Source organism: Balaenoptera borealis (genome assembly GCF_965194805.1).
Source record: "Balaenoptera borealis genome assembly, chromosome: 18".
Lineage (NCBI taxonomy): Eukaryota > Metazoa > Chordata > Mammalia > Artiodactyla > Balaenopteridae > Balaenoptera > Balaenoptera borealis.
This window is the reverse complement of record NC_138877.1, coordinates 17,087,244-17,114,518: the sequence shown is the minus strand read 5'-3', so window position 1 is coordinate 17,114,518 and position 27,275 is coordinate 17,087,244. Positions and strand designations below refer to the sequence as shown.

The following is a 27,275-nucleotide window of genomic DNA, read 5'->3' as shown; positions in this document are numbered from 1 at the left end:
CCCAAAAAGTAGATCAATGTTTCTCTGATCCTTCTACGGTATCATTTATGTCTACGTTTATTTTGCTAAAAGCAATCAAGAAAACTGCTTACACTTACCCAGAGTGTTGGTAGCAAAGTTTTTTTCAAGTCCATCTTCCGTGAGCTCTCTCTTATTGACCATGCAACCTGCATTATTGATCTAGAAAGTACAGTTCCCGTTTCAAAATAAAGGAAAATAGGGCCAAAGGACCTGTCCCCAAACCCCACGGTTCCGCCACCACCACTGGTCCCACATTCATGTGACAACATCAGTTCTGCTCAACTGGCCCTTCACTCCAAACCCCTTCCTGGGAAATGCCATTTGTGCAGCAGGCTCAGCCACGGGACTGTGCAGAGACCTCCGATGACCAGGGCTTGGCTGGCAACCTAATTCACGATAAAGTGCCCCAGGAAATCGTCTAGACCAGCGCTGTCCAATAGAAATATGTAATTTTAAGTTTTCTAGAAAGTAGCCACATTAAAAAGGTAAAAAGAAACAGGTAAAATTGATTTTAATATTTTATTTAACTCAAGATATCCAAAAAGAGTATCATTTCAAAATGTAATCAATATAAAAATGTTAGTTTACTCTATTTTTCACACTAAGTCTTCAACATCGGCAGATTTGCACACTGATGGCACATCTCAGTTTGGACTAGCTACGTTTCAAATGCTCCATAGCCATATTGGACAGCGCAAGAGTAGACCTGAGCCCGCGTGAACATTTCGGAGCACATTAGAAACTATTTGGGTAGAAAGGCAGCTCAGCTCAGAGTATATGGGAGGAGAAGAAGGACATCAACCCACCCGAGTCCTCTAGCTCTCTCTGGAGAGCAACTGACTGTGTTACTAAAAGATGTGCTTGTCCGCAGCAGGCGTCCTTTTGGACTAAGCTTTTTATTTAATTTCCCCCTGAGCCTCTAATTTTAATATAGCAATCCCCAAATCTACAGAGCTCAGGAATACCAGTATACAAATCATCATTTTATGAAAAAAATGGAACCTCCCCATCCCCCCACAGACCCAGTGGATGGTCCCTTCCTTTCCCCACAAATCCAACCAACAGGGTTAGATTGACTCCAGTGAGTGAACTTGATGACTGAACAGGCCTCCCCATAAAAGGTTCTCACTAAGGTATCACCATAAAGATCCACAGACATACACACCAGTCTACAACCACACAGGCAAGAAATGCACATGCATGAGATCTATCCCCTACTTATGTTTACAAAGCTCACCAGGACATTGAGGGTATGTTCCTGCTTGAAATTTTCAACAAATTTCCAGACTGTCTTGGGATCAGATAAGTCCACAATGTGCAGAAAGATGTTCTAAACCAGAAAACAAAAAAAAATTGTAAAGCCTTAAAAAAAAAAAGATAACATGTATTTTTTACATTAAAAATGGTTTTTTTAAAAAATGGTTTTAAAAATCAAATCGTTTGGAATGATACAAAATGGAAAGTCTCACTCTTCAGAAGTACACCATTGTTCACAGTTTCTTGCGAATCATCCAGAAATATTTTAAGTACATACAATATTTATAAATGTATGTTTCAGGCATTATATATTATACATTTTAAGCATTATGTGTGTGTGTGTGTGTGTGTGTGCCCCTTTTCCATATAGATAGGATCAGACTATACATTGTTCTATATCCTTCTTTTTCACTTAACAATATGTTTTAGAGATTTTTTTCTTATATATAAATCTACCTTCTTTCTTTTTTTTTTTTTAATCAGGTTGTTTTCTTATTGTTGAGTTTTTTTTTAACATCTTTATTGGAGTATAATTGCTTTACAATGGTGTGTTAGTTTCTGCTTTATAACAAAGTTATACATATACATATATCCCCGTATCTCTTCCCTCTTGCGTCTCCCTCCCTCCCACCCTCCCTATCCCACCCCTCTAGGTGGTCACAAAGCACCGAGCTGATCTCCCTGTGCTATGCGGCTGCTTCCCACTAGCTATCTATTTTACATTTGGTAGTGTATATATGTCCATGCCACTCTCTCACTTCATCCCAGCTTACCCTTCCCCCTCCCCGTGTCCTCAAGTTCATTCTCTAGTAGGTCTGCGTCTTTATTCCCATCTTGCCCCTAGGTTCTTCATGACCTTTTTTTTTTTTTTTTGAGATTCCATACATATGTGTTAGCATACGGTATTTGTTTTTCTCTTTCTGACTGACTTCACTCTGTATGACAGACACTAGGTCCATCCACCTCACTACAAATAACTCAACTTCATTTCTTTTTATGACTAAGTAATATTCCGTTGTATATATGTGCCACATCTTCTTTATCCATTCATCTGTTGATGGACACTTAGGTTGCTTCCATGTCCTGGCTATTGTAAATAGAGCTGCAATGAACATGCATTGATCATTTATGTGCATGGCTGTGTGCACCACCGTAAAGGAAAAGGGAGCATTCAACATGGCTCCTCCATCAAGGAGTTCTGAGTCTACTGGGGGAGGAGGCTGCGTCCAGAGGTAACGATGTCACAAGGCAGAAACTGACACGCATCGTAAGCAAGAACTGAGTCACAGAAGAAGTTGTCATCTTATAGTTAGGATGTGCCTTCGATAATCTCTTAGGAGCAAAATATTGACAAAAACTCCCAAATGATTGGTAGGAAACTATGACACATCCATGCAAACGTATGTTTTGTGGCCATTAAAATGGCCTCCTCCCCCAGTAGACTCAGAACTCCTTGACGGAGGAGCCATGTTGAATGCCCCCTTTTCCTTTACGGTGGCGCGCACAGCCATGCACATAAATGATCAATGCATGTTGTCCATTTACCCCTTTTTCTCTGTACTCAGCACATAACTGAAATGTGTGTTCTCAGCATCCAGTGAACGTGAGGCTATTCCCCCTGAGCTCCAGCAGACGTCAGGGACTTATCACCAGCCCAAGGCGGATTCCTGCTGCCGGGAGCTGAACCTACAGGCAAAACTCTGCGCAACAGCTGTAACTCCCTTGATAAAGCAGACTTCAGGGCCCTGTCTCAGTTTCCCCATTAACTGAGCCATTGAACCCAAGTCAGAATTTCTTTCTACTGATTGATCTTAAAACATATTTTCTCACCCTAAGACAAAGGCTCAGAGAATGAGAGAACAGAAGCAATCCCACATTTTCATGACTCAGAAGGTCTGTAATCAGCTTGAATACCATATTTGGCTTAAGTCTGGAACAAATGAATCTTCCTCTGCCTTCAAGGGAGAGGAAAAGCATTGTCCGTACAGGACTATGCTCTTCTAAAAAGTCTCTGAAGGCCTCACCCAGACAGAGTGGACATGAGGCTGCTGATTCACACCTGGGTCAGCCGTGAGCGTCCACCAGCGACGGCAAACCAAGCCTACACACCTAATCCTTTCATTCTGAGCCCTTCCCGGCAACCACCCTGGAACTCCCTCGGCAACCACCCTGGAACTCCCTCCCACCAGCAGGGCTGCGACACTCACACAAAGCCAGGCTCAAAGAAACAACAAAATTCAAATAACCAACAAAATTCAAGTGAGCTAAAATCAGTTTTACTCTGATCATCTCTCAATCTCCTTGAGCTTCCTGGAAGCACCCAAGGCGTCGCAGAATTAAAAAGAGGCAGCAGCAGGGAAGAGGGACTCGCCATTACAGACAAATCAACCTTGGAGCCTGGTGAAATGAAGCATCCTGAAAAGGTGAAGGGAATCATTTGGCTCCCTCTGCGGGAAACTAGGAAGCCCCAAGGCACCCAGAAGAAGAGGCCAGCAGTCTGCTGTGACCAGGGGAAGGAGCCAGGAAGGTGCCAGTGTGTAAAACCCTGATCTGCTGACCTACACGTGACGAGGCTGGACCTAGGAGCCATTGGGGGCCCTATACTCACTTTTTTAAAAAAAAAATAGTTATTTATTTATTTGGTCGTGCTGGGTCTTAGTTGCGGCATGCGGGCTCCTTAGTTATGGCATGTGAACTCTTAGTTGCGGCACGCATGTGGGATCTAGCTCCCTGACCAGGGATCGAACCTGGGCCCCCTGCATTGGGAGTACAGAGTCCTAACCACTGTGCCACCAGGGAAGTCCCGTACTCACTCTTCAAACCTGGGATACAAGTCTGGTTATTGAAACTGAGCAAAACTCAACTGGGATCCTTCCTGTAGGTGAATCACCATCATCTAGCTGCTGGGTGGCCCAGGAGTCAGGAGTTGACATCACGGGAAGCCTCTACCCAGGGCAGAGGGTGAGTTTGAAGGGTAAAGGGGAGACAGTACATGAATGTGCCCTTGGAAGTAGAAATCACTATGTAGGAACGAGGTGACAGTTACTATTAATGTCTAGCACTCAGGAAGCTAAACCAGTAATTCTTAAGAAGGTGGAATTCCACGCTGGCCTGGGAGAACTGGAGAGTAGAAACCCCTGTTTTTTATCTTGGTGTTTTGCTGTTGATGGGATCAATCTCCACAAGACAGAAGGCACATTGACAGCACCTTCCAGCCATATCAGGAAGTGAAAAGGTTGCACTGTACCTTTCTCATCTTTCTCCAGGAAACCCATCACTCCATTCTAATCAATGAGAAACACAACAGGCCAATCCCAATTGAGGGAGAGTATACAAAACCCCTGGCTAGCACTCCTCAAAACTGTCCAGGTCATCAAGAACTAGGAAGGTCTGAGAAACTGTCACAGCCACGAGGAGCCTAAGGAGACATGACAACTAAATGTAACGTGGGATCCTGGATGGGATCTGGGAACAGACAAAGGGTGTTAGGTAAAAACTAAGGAAATCTGAATGGACTTTAGTTAGTAATAATGTATCAATATTGGTTCATTTGCTGTAACAAATGAATCATACTCATGTAAGACGTTAGCAAAGGGAAAAATGGGTGTGGGGTAAATGGAAAGTCTGCATTATTTTCACAACTTTTCTATGCATCTAAAACTATTCTAAAATTTAAAAGTTTATTTTTTTAAAAAACATTGCCCACGGGGAATTCCCTGGCAGTCCAGTGGTTAGGGCTCTGCACTTTCACTGCTGGGGCCTGGGTTCGATCCCTGGTCGGGGAACTAAGATCCCACACGCCACTAGGTGTGGCCAAAAAAAAAAAAAAAAAAAAGTTGCCCAAGGAGATAACTGCCAGACAAAAGCCTGGTGCCCTTCTATCCAGGCAGCAAGATGGTGATGAACTGCATGCAGCGAGGAGCTGGAGGAGGGTCCACTCTGACTCTCTCCCTGGGCCCATCGGGAACACTGTGCCAGACACAGTGGCTGCTGCACTGGGAGCTTGCTCTGTGACAAGCACTCCTTCCCCCAAGCTTGGGGCCACACACACCCTCTCCAGAAAGAGCCCCGTGGCAGGATACTGAACTCTCCGTACTCCACACACCTGATCTTACCAAGCCAGTGTGTCCAAGAAGCTGGTTCCCACGTGATCTTGTCCTTCCCTGGTGCCCAGCCTGCCCACAGGCACCTGGCTCGGCTGGCCTGCCACACGCCCCACCCAGGCTCTCCTGCCCCAAGAACCACCGCTCTTTGACATCCACCCAACTACACACCCAGGACCGGTCCCGCCAGTGCCCTCCCTGCTTTACCGGCCCAGGCACTGATGAAAGAGAACTAGGGAACTTGAAAAGCAGAGAATGTAAGGTTGGGAGTGGTAATAATATTAGGATAAACAATGTTGATAACAGCAATAATAGTAATAGCTTCTATGGATGGAGAGCTGTACATACTAGGATGCCCTGAACTTCCCATGTCATAGCACTACCATGTTATGTCAGCCAGGGTCTAACAGAAACCACTTTCAACAGAGGGAATTGAACGCAGGGATTGGTCTCCCAGAGGAGAAGGGAGAAGAGAACTCAGCTGGGACTGGTGAAGAAACCCGGAGACCAGCAGCAGCAGGAAGCGCCCACCAGCCCTAGGCTGGAGGAGCAACGGGAGGGGGTGATGTGACCTGAGCCTGAGAGCAGGGCTCGCCACCAGAAGCAGGAACCTCAGCGGACATTCAGCTGTTGCCACGGAGGCCAGATATCCTGTTTCCCCATTCCTCCCACCCGCTTCCTCCCAATCTTCCTCTAATACCCGCCGCTGGTCAAACCCAGGCACGAGGTGGCTGACGTGGGAGCTGGGGGAACATATACTTCGGAAGCCACGCCGTCCACACCTCCCCGCCCCACCGCGACACAGAGCAGATCAGGCGCGCCCAGGGAGGGGCACATCCTGTGTTGAAAACGCTTGTTGATCACTTAACCCTTACAAGACTGTGAGGGGCTGTACTGCCTCTGCCCTGTCAGTCTCCAGCTCCCAGCATGCTGCCTGACACGTTCACACTCCAAGAGATGTTCAAAAATGAACAAAGTAGTATCGCCCCTACTTTTCAGATGAGGAAGCTGAGGTCCAGGGAAGCTAAGCACATTGCCCCAGCTCACAAGGCTTCGTGAGCGCAGAACCGGCACTCAGATGCGAGCCCCGCTCCTGCCCACACACCCCTGATGAAGCTGGGCAGTGGTGCTTCTTCACACACAGGAAGGGGCAGCCGATCCCGGGGAAGAGCCTGGAGGACGCGCTGAGTCAGGGAAACCGCACCCGCGGGGAGGAGCAGACGGGCACCCCCGGCCCCGGACCCTCAAGCGCTCAGTGCTGGCGGCCACTTACAAACACACAAGAGGAGAGGGTTTCCCGTGGGTTTGTGAACGTGAACGGGGGGAGGCCGCAGGTGAAGGGCTCCCACTCCCCCCGCCCCAGGAAACATGCTTGCCCCCCTCTCAGCACTACCTCGCAAAGACGGTGCAGCTGGACATAAGGAGGGCTCAACAGCGTAAACAGCATCGTGTCCTCTTTTTCTATACAGATCCACTTTGTAAAAAAACATAGCCCAAACCAAAGCGGGCCGGAATCCAGGCAAAGCCTCCTCTGCCCATAGCCTGAGATTAGTATTCCTGCTGCATCCTGCAGCAGTACCACTGAAAGTTATCAGCAGGCAGACAGCCAGCTTTCCATCTCAAGAACTGCAGCCCCCAGATCGCGGCTGCCCTTGCAGACGTTAGAGGAAGATTTAGAGACCCTCGAGCTCGCAGCCAGCCCTAAGCCTCCGGGAGGAATCTGACTGCAAGAGGCTGCGGAGTCTGAGGAAAGTCTCTTGCCTTGAAAACGTTACTTCAAGACGTGGAATAACCTTCATGAGCAGAGGCAAAATAGTCCATTCTAGATTGGGGCATTTGTTTTCCCTTTGGCCGTGGCCCAAGCCGGAGGGCGCGGGGCACTGTCTGCCCCTCGGCTGTGGGCAGTTGCTGGAGGGGCAGGTGCACAGGACAGAGGAGGAAACTCCAGGTGGGGCTGGAAGCAACATGCTCTGGAGCGAAGGCGAGGGGCCCGTGGTCACTGCCAGCCAGCCCCCTCCTCTCCACTTGACACTGGGGGTTCAGGGGCCTCCATCGGGGCCGGCTCCCCGGGGTACCACCTGCACAGGTGCACAGACCCCACAAGTGGTCCCCGCTTGTTTTTTATTTTTTAATTCTTTTTTGATTACTCATTCCTTTCGTTATTACTGTGATGATTTTTAAGTCTCCTAGCAATAACACTTCGGACTTTGGAACTGTTACCTTTGTTCTTATTAGAGATTCTACTGTGTTACACAGCCAGAGTGCCATCAAGGGGGAATTTTTTTTTTAATTACTTTTTATTGGAGTACAGGCCCCGCTTGTTTTAATGCTATGCCGTCGCCGTCCTCCAGTTCTTAGGTTCTTAACACCAGGGTCCCACACCTTCGTTTTGCACTGGGCCCTACAGATCATGTAGCCAGTCCTGGTTCCGACTCTCTCAGAAGAGGAAGCCCACAAACCGTGAGCCAGCTCTGAAAGCTCTCGAGAGGAAGTGGCTCTCATCAAGGCCAAAATGTCATTTGTTGTCCCTCTTTATCCGAAGACCACTGGGTCAGTTTACAGCTTGGCTCACCCTGAGTCACCTCTGATGTGTCTCACTGACGTGGTCTCCCTCTGGGGGGGGGACTCCAGCAGTGCCACGTCCGTATCATGTCTCCGCAGCAGGCACTGATGCCTTCACGGGGCGTGGGATCAAACCTCACTGCCCCCCTTATCCCGAGTCCAGCCCAGACTTTGAAAAGCGCAGCTCAGAGGAGTGAGGCGGGGGTGGGAGGAATTGGGAGATTGGGATTGACATATATACACTACTGATACTATATATAAAACAGATAACTCATGAGAACCTACTGTATAACACAGGGAACTCTACTCAATGCTCTGTGGTGACCTAAATGGGAAGGAAATCTAAAAAAGAGTGGATATGTGGGGACTTCCCTGGTGGTCCAGTGCTTAAGACTCCGTGCTCCCAGTGCAGGGGGCCCGGGTTTGATCCCTGGTCAGGGAACTAGATCCTGTATGCCGCAACTAAGAGTCCACATGCCACAACTAAAGATCCCGCACGGGGCAACGAAGATCCTGTGTGCCGCAATGAAGACCCAGCACAGCCAAATAAATAAATATATATTTTTTTTTTTTTAAAAAAGAGTGGATATATGTATATGTATAACTGATTCACTTTGCTGTACAGCAAAAATAAATAAAATAGAACAGAATAAAATAAAATAAAATAGGACCTCTGTCCTGAAACACACTGAAAAAGAAAAAAGAAAAAAAAGTGCAGCTCCAGCTCTGTTGGCTGAGGCTGCCTCCCAAGCGGAAGCACAAACAGGCCACTGCCAACTCGGGGAGCGAGGCCAGGAGTTCAGCCCCCTGCGCTGCGGACCCTGCGGGCAGGAACCCCTCAGCAGGAGGGGCACAGAGCAGCTCACCTGGTTCCCGCTCTCCCTGATGATCTCCCCTCTGGCACCTTCCGCTCGGTTTTGATCTCGACAAACCAGGTGAACTGTGCCACCTGGTGGAATTCAACAAAACCGTCTGTGAGGGAGAGCGACAGTGACAGCTATGGAGACCGGCTTTTCCAAGTGAAGGACTAAGACATACGGGCTCACAGAAAGAGTACCTGAAACGGAGACTATTCTGGAAAATCTAGACAGATGGTCCCCATAGTCAGAGCAGCAAATGTAAGAGACAGGGCGATCTTGGAACCCGTCCTGCCTACCTGAGCTGACTCACAGTGCACCTGGGACAACGTCCTGACTTAAGGGTCTGAATATATCAAGGATAAGAAGGGTCGGTTTTTGTCATACCTGCATCCCTAACATCTCATAGAGTACCTGACACACAGGTCTCAACCTAGCTGCACTTTGGACCCACCTGGGAAGTTTTTAAAGCTCTAGATGACGGGCCCAGGCCTGCGTATCTTTTAAAAGCTCCCCAGGGAGCCTAATGTCGAGCCTAAGTTGAGGAGCACTGACCTAATATGCAGCAGGAACTCGATAAATATTTACCGAATGGCTGAATCCATAAATGGCACTCAGACTATTCCAGCAAAAGCCATACCGTCATCCATCAAGGCTTATTTAAAGGGGACTTGCCTTGTCTGCGGCAGTTAAGAAGTAAGCATTATGGAACCTGCTTTCTTCACCTAAAACAGCTACTTTTTAAAATAGGGGCTGTTTCATGAGAGGCTACACGCTCACCACATAACCAGCCCCTCTGCTTTATCCTCTTCCCCACAACTCTTCAGAGTACCTCCCAGGTGCTGAGATGCAGTTAATCTTCCCCCTGACTTGGCAGATAATTAAATACAACTCCAAATGGTACAATATTCCCCTGGAAAATGCCTAACAATTTTAGAGAAAAGAAAAAATCTCGAGCATCTTGAAAAGTGATAAATTCCCAACTTATTTCCCCAACTTCTGCCGGAACATCCATTTTTCCTGGAGAAGGGGCTCTGGAGAGACACGGCAGGCTTTTCTAGCCACCACAGTGCCATTAAGTGACCCAGGGCAGTTGAGCTCATGCAGGAACTTCTGGCATTTACCCGGAGGAAGACTTCAGCTGACTGAATAATTTACAGGCACTCAGAGAGGCGCTTCCCCACACCAAGCTTAGGGAGGAGAAAGAGGAGGGTGTCTCCAGCTGCTCGAAACCTGGAGGCTGGACACCAGGAAGGAAGAAGGAGGTTCACTGCACGCCCCTCTCCCCTTATTCTGGGGGCTCTGGTTCTTAACCAGGGTCCACAGCCAAATTGCGAGGGCCTCCCAGTATCCTTCCCACCCCCGACCCCGTTCTTGTTGAGAAGACGGGAACTGGAGACCAAGTATCCAGGTGTTTCTTGTTTTAAGGTTCCACTGGTGATTCAGACGCCTAGGGTTGGCCGGAGCCCCTCACTGTTCTTAATCAGCAAACACTGACCTGTGGACAGGACCCCAGCTCTCCTGTGAGTTAACTGTGTTGAGAAAAGCCTCCTCCAGTCACTCGCTCTGTCCGCCTCTAGCTTGAAGCTCACCGCACAGCCCAGAGCGCTGGCAGCGGCGCCGATCAGCACGGGGTCAGTGTTCAGGGCTCCCGGCCGTGCTGGCTGGGGCCCTCCTGACCCTCCTGTGACACAGGGCCCTCTCCCCGGCGTGGAGCGGCCACGGGCTGGCCTCGGGGCCCAGTGCACACACGGGTTAGCAGGCTGCTCACCTCGCTTGGCGATCTCGAAGGCAGTTGCTTTTCCAATGCCGCTGTTCCCCCCGGTGACCATGAAGGCTCTTCCAGGGACTTGGACCTCCAAGTCATCAGGGATGAAGTCCTTGGATGCAGATTCATAGCCACTCCTGGAAGCAGCAGAGACACAGGAGGAATGGCCGTAAGTAGCTGGGAACACAGTCTCCCGTGGGGAGAAAGCCTGATTCTACGCTGGGCATCGTGCTCTCGCCCGGCACATCGCGCGGCCCCTTGCTTCCTGGGCTCCCCCTGCTATCCTCCCTGGTCTCATGAACACCCCCATCTTCTCCAGGCCTACATTTCCTATACCATTAGCTTCCTGAACTGAAAATGCTTGGAGATTCCAACAATTTGGTGGCCAAACTACCTTTCTCTGACTGCCTCTGATACCAGGAGGTGCCCCCACCCCAAAAAACCCTTTGATAGATAGAGGTGGTTTTTTTTGGCCTTTTTCCCACGGTGAGGGGAGCAGAGAGGAGCTTAAGAGACCAGGAACATCATGCCTACTGCACCGCAGGACAGGTGTCTCTACCCAGGTATAGAAGGACCACAGTGAAGTGGGTAGATTTGCATGTAGGGAATGAAGGAGGGGGCAGGTGCAGTTATATGAGGGCTGCATGCCTTCAGAGGAAGCAAGGCTCCTTCAGGGCCACAGGGTGTGTGCTGCACAACTCTAGGGGGCGCCGTTCCGATCACGGTGATGAGAGATTCGTATCTGCATCAGGACAACTTTCTGCCACATGACAGCAAAGCACATAGAGAAGGAGGTGCTTCTTCTAATTTGCACAAAGGCATCATATTGGATAGAAACAACCCTGAGTTCCGTAACTGTTTCTCTCTGCTTTTTGAGCTTCCTCTTCTAGCTTTACTGTCCTAGTATTCCCCAGTTACAAAATTGGCTGAGGGGACTGGAGGCAGAGCGGAGGGGGATTGGCAGGAGGAGACCCACAGGGCGGAGCTCTCCCCACACACCAGCAGGCTGGGGTCTCAGCTTGTGTCTCTCACGCAAAGAGCTGATTCCCTGCAGTGCAGAATGCAACTCTTTCCCCCAAAGGTTCTGGAAGAAGCCCAGTGCCCTCCCCGCGCCCTGTTTACACACAGACTGCCAACAGCTGGTCTCCTGCCCCATGCCCTGGCACAGCACAACTGCCAATTACATGCCTGGCCACTGGTGAAGAGGGCCAAAGAATGTTTATGAGCTTGGGTCTGGTTTAGCCACAGGGGCGGTCACTGCCCCTGGTCTCACAGTCAAGAGACCAGGGAGAATGTTCCTGCTCTCACCATCTGTAACTCGCCCAAACATCCAGGGCAGCTCAGAGAATGCCCTTTCCATTGCTTCTGCTGTTAGTGGGCCACTTAGTGGGGCAAGCAAGACTTCTGACTGTTCCAAGGCCTCCTGAAAGGCTGACTTGAAACTAAAAATAATATCAATCATAAGGGCTTTGGATCAAACAACTTGGATTTAAATCACAGCTCTGCCTCTTAACAGCTGTGCCGTCTCATGTGTTGGCTTAACCTTTCTGAGCTCCTGTCTCATCATCTGCACAAAGGGGATAATCAAAGCTACTTCTTGGGCAGCCTGGGTGAGATAATGTATGTGAGGCATTTATCACACACTTGGAATAAATTAAGAACTCAATAAATAGTAGTTGCTATCATTATTACTAGTATTAATAACGACATGAATACCTTTCACGTTCAAAACTAAGCTCATTTGTCCCCCCCCCCCCCACAGCCCCCTAGCCCTTCAAATCATTAGGGACTTTGAGAGTAATTTAAACTATAACCAAAGATGAAGCTGGAAGATTTGTTTTTTCCCACAGGTCGGGGTCCCAGGATCACTGTGAAGAGATTTTCTTGCAGAGGAAAGAGGTTTCTCAGAAAGAATCAAGGGCCAGGGAGTCAGTGAATAGGGGCCCAGGCAGGACAAGGCACTGGTGGGGAGCAAGAAAGAGCTTTCCAAACCACCACAGGGCCAGAAGAAGAGCAGGCCAGAGAACATGCCCCAAGTAAATGCCCCACAGGGACCCAGCCCCGAGAGCCCCCTCCTCCTGGGGCAGGAAGCTGAGAGGCTTTTCTCTGTGACACACAGCTAGAGGAGACCTTAACCTCTGGGCTACCACATCGATCCTATTAGAGACTTAGGTTTGCTGAGGACGGCTCCTGTGGATTAAACCTCTTCCTCAAACTCCAGGCTGTGAGCCAGTTGCCAAGTGGGTGGTGCCAGGCTGGGCTAAAGGACACGTCATACCTCCCTTTGTCCTTTGCCTTCAACACAGGGATTCCATCCTGATCCCGTCTGTTGTTAACATAAGACGACTTAGTTTTTTTTGTATCCTCCCACCCTCTTTTTTTATCTTTATAAACTCTTGATATCAGTCCTTATTTTTCAGACGTAGGGAGACATAAATGACTTAGCCAGGGTCATGAGATGGTAGGTGATAAAGCCCAACACCCCAGGCTAGGGCACCTTCTACGTCACCAGCGGTGCTCAGAGTGGCCCCCAGACAAGCAGCATCAGCATCACCTGGCAATCTGTCCGCGGAGTCAGACACTCCAGGGTGAGGCCGAGCAATCAGTGAGTGGTTTCACATGCCCTCCAGGTGACTGTGATTCAAGTTGAGCAACCACTGTACTTAGTGTTTCCTGAACCCCCCGAATATAGGAATCAAGTTCCCCGGCAGGCTTCCCCCAATTTATCCAATATGGAATTTGCTAAGGTCCCACCCACACATGCTAGGAGCTTAGGAGTCAGTTGTTGTAGCTGAACTACCCCCTGGTAATTCTTAGGTTTGGGCAAGTTTAGGAAACTGTAACTAGGTCCTGCTGCCTAGGGGCCCAATATAAGGAAGCTTTATAAAAATCCTGGTGTGCCAAGAAATAACACTGTAAACCCAAACTACAGACTCTCAAGTTGGAATCAAAGTAAGGTGTTGTCTTTCCCTCCAATTCACTAAACACATAATAGCAGGGAAACCCGCCTAAGTTTGCACCCCTCCAACTTCACGGAAGAGTCTGGGGAGAGACTTTTAGAAGCCTGCTTTCCTGGGGCAGGAAGCTGACTCAAACTTTTCATGCTGCATTCTGTGTTAACATGGAAAGATCCAGCAAATGGTGGCCACTGCCTGTACACCCCTTTGAAAGAGGCGGCCACGGTATTCACCTAAATTCAGTGGGTCAGGGTTGACGGCTACACTTCCCACATTCTCTGCAGCACTGGCCCCTGAGGAGGGTCTGCCCTTTTTCCAAAAGGATGTGGGGTGCAGAGAAGGGAGCAGCGGTAGCTGTCTCCCCTTCAGTGATGCCTGGAGTCCTGGTATGATGGAAATTTGCCCGGGCTGCCTTAGGAACTGATAAAAACCCTAGTGCAGGGAGGAGAGGAAGCCGCCTAGAGATGACTCCGAGGCACAACAGAAACACCTGTAGGACTTTTTAACAAAGTGTCTGTCTAGGCCCCAGGGCACATCAGCTGAATCAGAATCTCTAGGGGGAGGGCCTGGGAAGTGGTATCCTAAATTCTCCACTGGTGATTTCTGATTTCAGACAGGGGTGAGAACCACTGCGTAAGCCTAACTAATTCTAAGATAAAAACCACCTCTCCATCTGCCAGAAGTGGCCACCCCTTAAAACCACAGCGAGGGCGATCACGGGGCCGGTGGAACCATCCAGCACCGTTCAGCAAGCTCACACTGGGTGCAGAGCCGACACTCGCCCTGAAACCCGCGCCCGGAATGTTCCAGCTGGAGGGAGAGGTCACAGTCCACAAGCCGCAGTTGATGAGTGAGGAAAAAAACACACGCAGGAAAGTACTAAACAGAATCTCGACTAGCAGCTCAGAACTAACCGCGTCTGACGCCGAAAACAGCCCCACGGAGCCAGTATCGGAGCCCGCCCGGCAGGGTGCCAAAGGAACACCCGGGAGGCTCTGAGGCGCCTGGGCCGCCTGACGTCAGTGGGTGCGGCCTGCGCGGCAAGGCCCCGCCCCCGGGCGCCCGCCAGGTGCGGGGGTCGCTCCGGCCGCCGGTACATCTGCCAGCTAGCGGGCGCCTCCGTCGCTTGGTGGGTCCAAGAGATCGCGGGGAAGTCGCGGGCGCGTCCCCGCTAACCTTGCTTGAGCGCGCCGAGGCGGGCCACGTGACAGCCGGACGGCCCGCCCCCCAACCGGCAGCACCGGCCCGCGGCCCCCGGCGCGGTACCCTCTGCATCCTTACTTGGTGTATTCGCGCAGGCCTTTGGCGAACCACACGGCGCTGCGGTAGAGGAGCATGGTCGGGCGGGCGCCGCACGCAGAGTCTCGCGGGCCCGCGGGCCCGGTGCCCCGGCCCCGCCCCGCCCCGCCTCTCCCCGCCCCGCACCCCAGGCCAGCCAGCGGTTACATCATCCCAGTTACATAAAAACCGCGGCCTTCGGGGCTTTTCTCCACTGGGAATGCGACGGGGTCTCTGTACGACGTGGAACGCCCCTCCTGCCCCGGCTCTGGAGAGTGCCCCCTCCAGCCCCAGGCTCAGAGGGCTGGGCCGGGGGTCGGGGGGTGGGGAGGGAGGGCAGACCGTGCTGCGGGCCGCGCTGAAGGTCCGCATAGTCACCTCTGGGTCGAAGCCGGGCGTCAGCACGTTTTGGGGGTATGACCAGGATGCAAAGATGGCACCGAAGCGCACCTCCTAGAATCTGATGACCCAGAAAATCGTGTGGAATAAAAGCGATGAGGCTTACTGATCCTAAAAAGATGTCTTCATCTCATGGGTTTATCATAGGGGTTACTGAAAAACTAGCATTTTCTAAGTTCCCACCTACCTTACTTCACGAAATGCCCCCAGTATCTCAGCGGAGGGACATGGCCTCTTCAGCGGGTGCAATAAGTCAGGTCAATAACATGCACAGTGACACGATTGTGGAGAGGCAGGGCTGGGTCTCTCTCCCTCCGGAGAGGCAAGTCTGTCTCCAAAGTACAGACTTGTACCACTAGTTCTGCAGCATCTTGCAGTGCCAGGGTGGGGCCCTTTAGCTCCTCCAAGTCTTCATCAGCGTCCCCGATCCCCCAAGGCCAAATAAACATACTGTGTTAGTTAAAAAAAAAAAAAAAAAAAAGCATAGTGGCTCTGTCAGCCTACATCCTAGACAAGTCATCCAGCCCCTTCTGGGCCCCATATGTAGGAATCGGGCACCCCTGTCCACATCTGACCTCCATCTCTAAGTCCCAGTTAGGAAACCTCTCTCGGTTAAATTCTGTACTGGTTTACCCAACTCACCCAGAGACTGAGACACCCTTACATAAGATGTGCAGAGACCAGCTGGTTTAATGGCCTCATTACCTAGGATAGACGATATAGGATCACTGCCCCCTCCCAAGTGGGCGTGTATTTAATGCAGAATACCTTTTGAAACAAATTTCCGCCGGACAGCTTGCTCCTCTGAACAGGACTGTGAGGTTCCACGGCACTGCTCTTAGTTTTGACAGAGTGATGAAAGGAAGTTCAAACAAGTGGCCTTCTGTAAAGCCACCCAGCCTGGTGTGACTTTCAATGCCAGTCAGGTTAGATCGGGAGAACATTTTGGACCCCCAGAGTTACACAACTGTGCTTTGTACACTCTGTGTCAGTGATGGAAAAGGTATCAGTCGGCTCTGAATCTCTCCCACCACCTCAGGAAATGTGCTTTTGGCTCACAGAGGGGGTAAGAAATTCTTTTGAACCACACAGTGTATTGAGGACATCAGCAGCACCTTGCAGTAAAAGGGTGGGTGGAAACCCAGCTCTCTCAACCTGCCGTGTAAACCCCGCGATGCTGCAGACCTACTCCGTTCTTAGTTTTCTTGTTGGCAGAATGGGAATGAATATGCTCACTTCATGGGGTTGTTGTGATGATTAAAGGCATTCGTAAAGAGCTGAGCAAAAGGCCTGGTTTCATACGGGGTGATCAAAAAACGTTCACTTCCCTCAAGTTTTCTTCTCATTCTTTCCCTCCTACGCTACCCCCATGCCGTGTACATTCCATCCACGTTCCATGAGTGCATGAAGCATGTAATGTTTATCCTCAAATCAACAAGTATCCACTAGGGACTGCATTGTACACACTTCATAGGAGGTTTTAAGAAAAGACAACCCTCATCTCAAAAGGGAACTCCACTCTCCCCTGGATGACAAGCAACATACACACAAAAAAGAAACAAAGGACAGGATGGGATTAATGGGAAAAGGGTCCAGTTTAAGTAGGAGTTAGCTGAGCTGGATTTTAGTTCTGTTTTGTCACTGATTCTCAGTGTTACCCTGGGTAATAGTGATAAAATTTATTGACGGTTTAATATGTCCAAATATTGTGGATTATCTCACTTAATCCTTACAATGATCTAGTAAGGTTGTTCTCACTATTATCTCCATTTTACAGATGAACAAACTGAGACTTAGAGGGTAAGCCACTCGGCTGAGGTCACAGTAAATACACGTTGGAGCCAGGACTGGAGGCAGGCAGTGGGATTCCAGAGCCAACAGACTCTCACTGGACCGTACTGTATGGGGCAAGTCACTTAGCCTCTCTGGGCCTCAATTTTCTCATCTAAATGAAAAGGAAATTAGATAGATGACATCTGGGGCCCCTTCCAGCTCTGACTTTCTATGACTAATAAGAGAATTACACAAAGATGTTAAATAAGTTAGGCCCAAGGTGCTTTTAAAAGAGCCACATCCAGTGGGTGTAGCTGCTTCATTTCATGTGGGTAGAGAGCCTCGAAGATATTTCTTCTGTGTCCCTGGTTCCAATTTGCTACTCAAAAGCCACACAAAGAAATCATCCTCTAAAGCTTGCTTCTAATTGATTTAGAGCCCTGAAGCTAATTTTGACCAAATTGGAAGAAGCAGAAGGTGAGGACTGAGAAATCCATAGCTTTCTGCACAACAGACACACATGATGGGAAGTCTGCGTGTACACACACACACACACACACACACACACACACCAGTGTTTGCATCTCTTCCACTGAAATTCAGTACCAGTTCCTCCAGCCCAGTTGTCATGGCAACACCAGCTGCCAATGAGATCATGGAAGACAAGGTTATAATGGCAGTGGTGCCTTAATATTTTACCTGGCAAAACCACTTAGGTAATAAGCTGAATAACCATAAATCATAAATCCATGGGAAGCCCAGGCGCCGCTGATTGTACGTGTTTAGTGTGCAGCTGGGGGTGGGGAAGAGACATAAAAGCGAAGGGAAGGGAACAAAAAGGAAGGAGGGTGAGGTGGAGGTTGGGGAGGAAGGTCTCTGATGCTGATCCCTGTTTCTCCTCAGTGTCCTGACCCTGTCTGCACACGGATTAAGGAACTGGTCTCTTCCATATTCACGAGAAGGGATGGGCGCTCCCAGCCTTAATCGCAAAAGGCTTATAAGAAACCCGAGGCTGCCTCTTGGGGTTCACACTAAGGGAGGAGAGAAGCAGCCCAGGGATGACATGGCAGACAATGACCCACCCACACGGGCACCCAGCGGGGGGCAGAACCCCACTCAGGACCGCCTCTCTGGTTGCCTCCCCAAGTCTCTTGATGCCACCAGTTTTACAGACTCGCTCTCCCCTGGGGCAACCGTCTGCTGCCCATCTGAACCAATTCCCTGAAGGGCAAATCCATGGATTTAAGGGTGTCCTTTCTTTCACAGGAAACTAATCATGGGGCGGAGGCCTCTGGTAAGAGATCTGTCAGTGGGGAGAGAGACTCTGCTTACACCAAACACCCTTTGGTGCCTTTGAATTTTGTACTATGTTCATGAATTACTCATTCAAATTAAAAAACACACAAAGGCGCACCTTCTTTCCCTAGTCCTGTCCACCTTCCAAGAACCAGGCACGTGGACGAGATGGGCCACGGGCAGGGCAGTCGTGATGCCTGGGTCGATCAGTCACCCTGTTAACGGAACTGATGAAGGAAATGATTTCCCGCAGACGGGGCTTGTGTTGGTCTGAAAGTCTCACGCAGTCTGTTTCTAGGGCTGTCGTTTCCTGGCAGACAGGTTCTCAGTGCAAAAACAGTCGGCCTTCTCCGGTGGGGCTCAGGGGCCAGAGATAATGCTCTGATGCTCTGAGGGGTTGCTGTGACTCACCCGGACCAATGCTCCCTGTACCACCTGGTTCCCACTGCTGGCTCGGGAGAAGGGCCACCAAGGGACAGGGAGAAGGCGGCAGACACGCAGTGGCAAGAACTGGGATCAAGAGTCAGAAGACCCGCGCTCAGCTCTGCTGCCGCTTCACAGGAGACACTCCACCTCTCCGAGCCTCAGTTTCCCCTCTACACTGCACTATAAACCACCAGTCCTTGAGGCATAGGAGTGAGGGTGAAATACAGGACCTTTTCTCTTATTTAACAAATACTTATACTCTACTTGCCATGTGCCAAGCACTATTCTAAGCTCATTTCAAATGAGTAGACTGAGGCACAGAGAATTTCAAGGTGTGTCCATGATCACACTGGAACCTACAAAGTACCAGAGCCAGGATTCCAACCTGACAGTCGGGGTCCAGACCCCACACATTTAACCCCTTTTCTGTAAGGATGGGACACTTCTCCTGGTGGCTTCTCTTCAGTTTCTTCTTTCAGTCACTTCTGTGGGGCTGGAAACTTCCTCTATCATCTACCATCCCCTTCCTCTTTTGGTTGGTTGATTGGTCCCTGTGTTGACTGGGTGGTTGCAAGTTCACCGTTCCCTCCACCAGCATCCCTCCGCACCCCCCACCCCCCCCCACCCCCCCCACCCCCGCTCCCCCTAAATCAGAGACACTCAGAGACTGAAGGCGGGGCACTAAGACCTCAGTCAACTAAGAGTGAGATTGGGCTGTTGTGAGCCTGTGAGCATGTGTGCCCTTACATATGCGTGGAATGTCTAAATGGCCCTGCCCTTGCCAGCTGTTTAATCCTGGGTGATTCCATCATTCTGGGGAGGCTTGGAAGGATTGAGGAATACATGATTTTATTTACATATTTTTAAATTGTGGTATAATATACGTAACGTAAAATTTACCATCTTAACCCTTTTTTAAGTGCACAGTTCAGTGGCATTAAGTACATTCACACTGTTGTGCAGCCATCACCACCATCCATCTCCAGAGCTTTTCATCTTACAAAACTGAAACTCTGTCCCCATTAAACATTAACTCCCTCTTCCCGCCTCCCCCCAGCCCCAGGCAACCACCATTCTGCTTTCTGTCTCTATGAATTTGACTGCTCTAGGGACCTCCCGTAAGTGAAATCATATAGTATTTGTCCTTTCGTGACTGATTTATTTCACTTAGCATAATGTCTGCAAGGTTCATTCATGTCGTGGTGTGTGTCAGAACTTCCTTCCTTTTCAAGGCAGAATATTAGTCCGTAGTATGTAAACACCACGTTTTGTTTATCCATTCATCTCTCGATGGACACTTGGGGTGTTTCCACCTTCTGCCTATTGTGAATAATGATGCCGTGAACACTGGTGTACAAATATCTTTTCAAGACCCTGCTTTCAATCCCTTTGGGTATATACCCAGAGGTACAATTGCTGGATCATATGGCAGTTCTATTTTTAATTTTTTAAGGAACCTCCATGCTGTTTTCCATAGCAGCTGCAACATTTTCCATCCCCACCAACAGTGCACAAGGGTTCCAATTTCTCTACATCCTCTCCAGCACTTGTTATTTTCTGGGTTTTGCTGTTGCTTTATAGTAGCCATCCTAGTGGCTGTGAGATGGTATTGCTCTGTGGTTAATTATTACTTTTGTTATGTATCTTAAAACATGTTTTATAATTTCTGTGATATTCAGGTGCTGCCTCCGTCTTGTGTTCATTGCCTAATACAGCTTCTTAATCATACACACACGCTCACACACAGATGCCCTATTGGAAGGATAATTTGCTTCTTAGGTATGTCGTTTTGTGGATGTGAATAACACAGAATCAGTTCAACTTCTTTTCTCTCGCGAGCTTTAATCCACTGCTGGGGACCGCTGAGTTGCCCTCGGGTGGGTCACGTGCCCTTGATCTAATCGGATCCTTAATCATTTCACAGGGAGTTTGGGTTCAGTCAGGCTCATTTGTTTGGCACACGAGGCTGGAACTGACAACTACTTTGTCAAACTGAGCTCTCAGTTGTTCATTTGGCAAAATAAAATGTCAAATTACTAGTTTTTCCAGTTCGATTCACAGAAATGATCTCCCTGACAGTTACAGAGAAAGTGCCTATTTAAATGAGTCTTATGTATATTGGTCATTTTTGAGGCAGGTCTCTTTGCGTTGATGATGGAAAGAAGTTCTTGATTTATAAGTGGAAAAAAGCAGGTTGCAGAGTAGTTAATGAATAATGTGATGTAAATTGTATAAAAATCACATATTTATGCTTAAATATATACAGATATGTTCTGAAAAGAGACTAAAAGATGAATGCTGGTGACCTTTCGGGGGCCTAGAACTAAGAGTTATGGTAGGGTTTGAAATCTTTTACTTTTTATTTTTTTAATTTTTTCAGACAAATTTTTAATTAGTAAACTAAATGATCACATCACTTTTTAACTTAATATGCATATTAGCCTTATATTACTTTTTAAAATTAATTTTTATTGGAATATAGTTGCTTTACAATGTTGTGTTAGATTCTACTGTACAGCAAAGTGAATCAGCTATATGTATACATATATTCCCTCTTTTTTGGATTTCCTTCCCATTTAGGTCATCTTTTAAGTTTTTCTAGCCTTTGACACTACTTGAATTTTCAGCCATAAGCGTGTATCACCTTTATAAAGAAAACAAAGTTTTAAAACAGTCATTTTAGGCAAATAAAAGGGCTTATAAAAGGGACTATACTACTGATATAGCTCCTGCCTCCAGCTGTGGAAAAATAGCCCTGTCCTGAAGTGGCAGAGCCTGAAGTGGAGCTTCACTTAATGTGATGTATTGTGGGAGTGGTCTCAGGAGAAACCAGAATGCAAGACAGGGAGGAAGGACAGGGAAAAGGAAGAAGCTGGGAAAGGATGTGGCTTCTGTGAAGTCTGGCCTGACCCCCTGGGGAGCTCTGGCACATAAATGACACCAGAGTTTGACCTGCCCTGAAGCTGGGATGCCCTCTTGTCCGGATCAGTCCTTAGAAATGGATAACCGTGTGTGTGTGTGTGTGTGTGTGTGTGTGTGCACGTGTGCATGTGCGAGCGTTTGTGTGTGTATACGTGTGCATGTGCAAGGGAGTGGTAACTCATGCACAAGCTTGCTCTACCCAACCAAGGAAGGGCACCAGGAAAGGCTGCAGGTGTGCCATTAGCTTCAACACCTGCTGCAGCTGGGGCGGCCCCACTGGGCTGGCACGAGGGACCAGGGGAAGCTGGGCCACAACGCCTTGCCCCAGAGGACTGGCAATTGAACTGAAACTGCCTTCTTTATAAACACACTTATAAACTGTAGACTGATTTGCAAAATGCCTTTTTTGTGTGTGTGGCTATGGAAAAGTACAGGCTACAGGACATTTTAAAGGCTGAAATATTAAAGTAAAGAGAGAAAGAGTGAAAAAAAATTTGTCTTGGAAGAATCCAATCAGACTGCAAGGTTTTTGCAATTGTGGGGAAAATCATCGACAGGAGCTCAGTGCTGTCGACCAGGGACAGAGCTATTCAGGGAGGAGACAGTGAGTGTTCTCGCCTGGACAGTGCTGGGTGCTGGGGGGGCGAACTTCATGGACAATGCATATCTTATCATTGATTACATCTCCTTTGCTGACTTGGTGGTTGAGAAAGTTCAAAGCCAGACTTGAATCCAGGACTAAGTAACCCAGGGAATATGGCCAATGAATACAGGCAGGGATTGATCTTGGAGGGCATATTGCAAGGCGTAAAATTTCATGGGCTGCCTTGACATCTCTGAGCTTCGGAGAGGCCCAAAGGCCTAGCTGAGAGTCCCCTGCTTTCACCAGATCTGCCCCCCGCCCAGCGGGGAAGGCTCCTCACCCGGCTGGTTCCCTGATCAGTCAGACTGGCCACACCCCACGCTCTCGGCAACCTCACAGGCTTCACCTCCCTGCCAGCCTGTGAAATTAGTCAGACAAACCAATCCCATCCTCCTGCGGAACTAGAGGTCACCCCACCCTCTTGTTACTACAAAGCGTGACCCCTTACAGCCCTGGTTGTTCGCTCTGCTCCTGCACGCAATCCCCACGTGGCATCACACGGCAGGCCACGTCCTCCTCCCCAGGCTGTGAGTATATGTGACTCAAAAAAGGCTGTCAGTCTCATCTGTTCAATGTCAGGTGCTGTGTGTTTGGCCACCCTATTTAGGGCCGGGAACCCCTCTCTCACCAATGGAATGAACAGGAGGTGATCAGAACAGAGGGCTTTTGAATCATGAGACTTTTCAGGAGCTTGCTTAGAACGTGCCATATATGTGAACCCTTAATACCACATCTGGTATGGTACAAACCTGCAGAAAGTACCGGTTGCCTTTTCTTTTCCTATGAAGTGGAACTATACTTCCGTACAATGCAGTAAGAAAGTTTAAACTTTAAAAGCTCACTGATCTAAGGAAGCGTTCCGGAGCAAACAATAGAAGATGTATTTGAAAACACCCCACCTCCTGAATGTAAGTTGGTACAGCCACTACAGAAAACAGTATGGAGGTTCCTCAAAAAACTAAAAATAGAGCTGCCATATGATCCAGCAATGCCACTCCTGGGCATATATCTAGACAAAAATATAATTCGAAAAGATGCATGCACCACTATGTTCATAGCAACACTATTTACAATAGCCAAGACATGGAAGCAACCTAAATGTCCATCGCCAGATGAATGGATAAAGAAGATGTGGTACATATAGACAATGGAATACTACTCAGTCACAAAAAAAGAATGAAATAATGCCATTTGCAGCAACATGTATGGAACTAGAGATTATCATACTAAGTGCAGTAAGTCAGAAAGAGAAAGACAAATACCATATGATATCACTTATATGTGGAATCTAAAATAAGACACAAATGAACTTTTATGAAACAGAAACAGACTCACAGACATAAAGAACAGACTTGTAGTTTCCAAGGGAGAGGGGGTGGGAGAGGGATGGATTGGGAATTTGGAGTTAGCAAATGCAAACTCATATATAAAATGGATAAACAACAAGGTCCTACTGTATAGCACAGGGAACTACATTCAATATCCTGTGATAAACCATAATGGAAACAAATATAAAAAAGAATGTATATATATATATGTGTGTATATATATATGTATTTCAATTTAAAAAAGAAAACACCCACCTCCTATTTTCCTTCTGCTAAATAGCAAAATGCTGTCTCCCAAGATATCCAAGATCACTTGGCTGCTATGACACCAGCTGACCTGAAAACTGAACTATTGAAATTCGATCTCTATAAAAGAGAGATTTGCTTTCTTCTTAGTTCCATACTCATACAAAGAAAAATTACCACTAGAATCAATGAGAAGGATTTTCTGTTTACTCATTTTTCTAGAATCTCCACTACAAACCCATCGATCCCCCTGAGGGTTATGAGTTCCATGGGGCAAAACCTGCCTAGAACAGGCCCCTGATGGTTGTCGGCTTCCGAGGGGAAAGTCTGCACTGTGGTGACCCCACTGGTTTAAGAACAAATAGAGTCCCAAGGCTTGGAGGAGCCTCTCCCCCAGGGCACTCCGGAAAGGTGCTGAGGAACAAACTGACCAAGTGTATTTCATCAACATGAAAATACCCCCAAGGAAATGAAGCACAAGATTCAGTTACACAAAAATGGAAGTTACTGACCACTTTGCCTCTTCTTACGATAAGCCAGACGGAAATAACATGAAATACTGGAAGTAACGTCATATTGCCCTCATGGTCACCGCCAGGATGGGACCGTCCTGGATCAGTCTGTGCCTCTTGTATGGCCTGAGGGCACATGTGCGGTTCTCTAACCCATGGAATCAGCATCAGTGGGGACGCACACATCAGAATACCTGTGGGCTGGGATTCAGCATTTTAAACAAACCCGGGGGTAGTTCTGATGTTCACTGAGGTCTGAGACCCACTAGCGTGGCTGACCCCAATGGAATAATCCCATTTTACCACATCCAACTGCCATCTCGATAGATTCAGGTAAGGAGTAGAATCACGATGTTTTTTTTGCATGACGCCCAATGTAGCAAATAGAATTAAGTGACTTCAGTGTACACATTTTTTTTTTTGCTGCAGACTTTTCTCAGAAGGGAACAACTGATTATTCCTCCTAACCGTGTGGATCTCTTCTTTGAGTTTTCATAACATCCAGAAAGTTCAGCTGTTACCTTGTTCATTTCCCCAGAATACCATTGCCCTAGGACGTTCTGCAGAGGAGGGGTGGCCGTGTTTCGGGTCAGCCTTGGTGCTTCAGTCTGCAGGTATATGCAGTGTAGAACGTCCGCACTCCAGGGCCCTGCCAGTGATCACAACTGTGGGCTTGCCACGCTCATCTTCTATCAAAAGCCCAGATGAGGGAAATGGTACTAATGGAATCAGTTCAAGGGCCAGCAGCCCATCACTTCCTACACAGTTTGGATGTCATCTCTGGATTAAGCCAGACCTTCAGAGAACCATGGTTGTGGACCATTTGCCTTGGCCCTGAACGGCTTTCTGGAAATGCGCCTCGTCATAAGCGTCTCACCATCCCTTGAGGGAGGCCCTGATAAATTACCATTCAAAGCCTGCCGGTGTGTGGGTATAGCATACTGAGGATGTCATCCCCTGAGTCACTCAGTGTGCCCTCCGCAAAGTCATGCACAGGAGGTCTCTGGGGTTCATTCATTTTATTGCTGGCCCAGAGAACTGTCTGGGTCCCAAGCCCATGGAGCACCTTGCCTGCCCACAGACCCTCTCAGGCCCCCAGCACGGAGAGGGCGACGTGCGGGACGACGAGAATGCATTGGGGCATCACAGATGAGGGCAGGAACTGCAAGCTGCAAACCCTCTGATCCTCCTTCACGGCTCAAGTGAAAAGGAAACTAGAAAGTACCCAGAGGGACAGGGGTGGAATAAGGGCTCTCCCCTCTTTAGCCAGCAGAGGGCAAAGCTAGCACCTTCTTCTTACCTGGGAGGAAACCAGGACCAAACGTGACTCCCGGTGACAGATGCCTTCAAACTCCATGGAGATGCGCCATGGGACTCATGGGTCCTTTTCTCTTAAAGCCACGGGGAGGAGTGAGCCTCTCTTGCTTTGAGCTGACACGTCTGATAAAGGAAGGTGCCCCACACCGGTGGCCACTCAGGGGGTGGTTGATTATGAAGTACACACACACCCACACACACACAGCAGCCCAGCTCCGTGTAAAGACAGACAGAAGCTGTGACACATGACAGAGTCTTCCTCTAGAACTCTCTAGCGTAGGGGCTCCGCCCACCCCAGGGGCTGACACCCTGACACGGCACCCAGCTCCCAGGAACCTCATCTCACAACGGGGCGAGAGGCACGCTAGCGGTGGCTGCTTGGTGTCATCACGGACTTCCAAACAAATGGATTTACAGACTTCCAAACCCTAGCCTGGCATTAAGTAGATTTTCTACTGTAGAGTATTTAAACTCAGAGACCAAAAGCACCTACATTAGCGACACTGTAGGCAACCCAGCCAAAACACACTGAACTGGTTTATGTCATCAGTGAATCACAGAGATGTACACAGATAACCAGGGAAAGCAGCAGACTCAAGGCCAAGCAAAGGATCTGCAGTCGCACAGAACACGCTGTGAAAGCGACGCTCTCTCTGCGGGCCAGACCACAGCTCCGAGCAGGAATCTACTTCCTTGACCTTGGCAGATTTTACAGCTGTCCTTGGGAGGCCCCAGCCGTCAGAGCAAACGCAGCTGATCTGGGGTTGGGAGAGATGCTCCTTAACTTTCCCCAAAGGCAGGTAGATTCATTAAATAAGAGCACTATTCTCCTTCTCATGACAAAAGTCATCATAGCGAGTAAAGCTGTGTCTTGTTTGAAAGTCCATGCTCTTTCTGTAACTTCAAGGTGCCCGTGGCTGAATGACAACCCAGCAGTAGCAGCAGGGACAACAAACCTCTCTCCCCTAACAGTCACTGCAACTGCAACTGTGATTTGAGAAGGTCTCCCATTCTTTGCCTCATCCCCTCAAAAAAAAAAAAAAAAAACCCTTTGAAAGCTCTTATGAATACAAAATCCTCACTCTGAAAAGAGCAAAGGTGTCTTTCCTAGACCCAGGCAGGCCAGCGTTTCTTTAGCCTGCTAGAATACTCAGCATTTTGGTGGATTCTTAAATGCCTGCAGGGAAGGTTTTATTGCTTTCACAGCGTGCCCTTCTCCTGCAACAGTGTGTGTGTGTGTGTGTGTGTGTGTATGTGTATATGTATGTGCATGTGTATGTGTGTGTGTGTGTGCCTGTATTTGTGCGTGTGTATATGTGTGTATGTGCCTGTGTATCTGTGCATGTGTATATGTGTGTGTGTGCCTGTGTGTATTTGTGCATGTGTATATGTGTGTGTGTGCCTGTGTGTATTTGTGCACGTGTATATGTGTGTGTGCGCCTGTGCATACTTGTGCATGTATGCATGTGTGCGTGCATGTGCCGGAGGGGCTGGTTCTCAGTCTTCCTCGGCAGCAGACCTCCACCTGGACCACGCGTGGACACAGCTGCTGCCCAGCACAAGTAAGCCCAGCACGAGGACCCCTACCGCAAAGAGGTACAGGGTTTTTC

At 48.7% G+C, this 27,275-nt stretch overlaps 2 protein-coding genes across 11 annotated transcripts in view; both read right to left on the bottom strand.

Moving 5' to 3' along the window:
- The window catches only part of DHRS12 (dehydrogenase/reductase 12), a 37,085-nt gene extending 21,479 nt beyond the window's left edge, over positions 1 to 15,606 (bottom strand). For 3 of the 10 annotated variants that reach the window (XM_082365598.1, XM_082365600.1, XM_082365599.1), the window contains exons 1-5: positions 14,807 to 14,947; positions 10,572 to 10,705; positions 8,810 to 8,892; positions 1,259 to 1,351; positions 99 to 180 (exon numbers count right to left, since the gene is read on the bottom strand). In XM_082365598.1, coding sequence (XP_082221724.1) covers positions 99 to 180; positions 1,259 to 1,351; positions 8,810 to 8,892; positions 10,572 to 10,705; positions 14,807 to 14,862 — 448 coding nt within the window. In that variant the 5' untranslated portion in view covers positions 14,863 to 14,947. Of the gene's footprint in view, positions 1 to 98; positions 181 to 1,258; positions 1,352 to 8,809; positions 8,893 to 10,571; positions 10,706 to 14,439; positions 14,766 to 14,806; positions 14,948 to 15,389 lie in introns of those variants that run through there. The other 7 variants (XM_082365606.1, XM_082365603.1, XM_082365601.1 and 4 more) reach the window with 6 other exon arrangements.
- Positions 15,607 to 19,352: 3,746 nt separating this feature from the next.
- TMEM272 (transmembrane protein 272) overlaps positions 19,353 to 27,275 on the bottom strand; it is a 45,902-nt gene continuing 37,979 nt past the window's right edge. The window contains 1 exon segment of the mRNA XM_082365757.1: positions 19,353 to 27,273. Within this exon segment, the coding sequence (XP_082221883.1) occupies positions 27,163 to 27,273 (111 nt within the window). The 3' untranslated portion in view covers positions 19,353 to 27,162.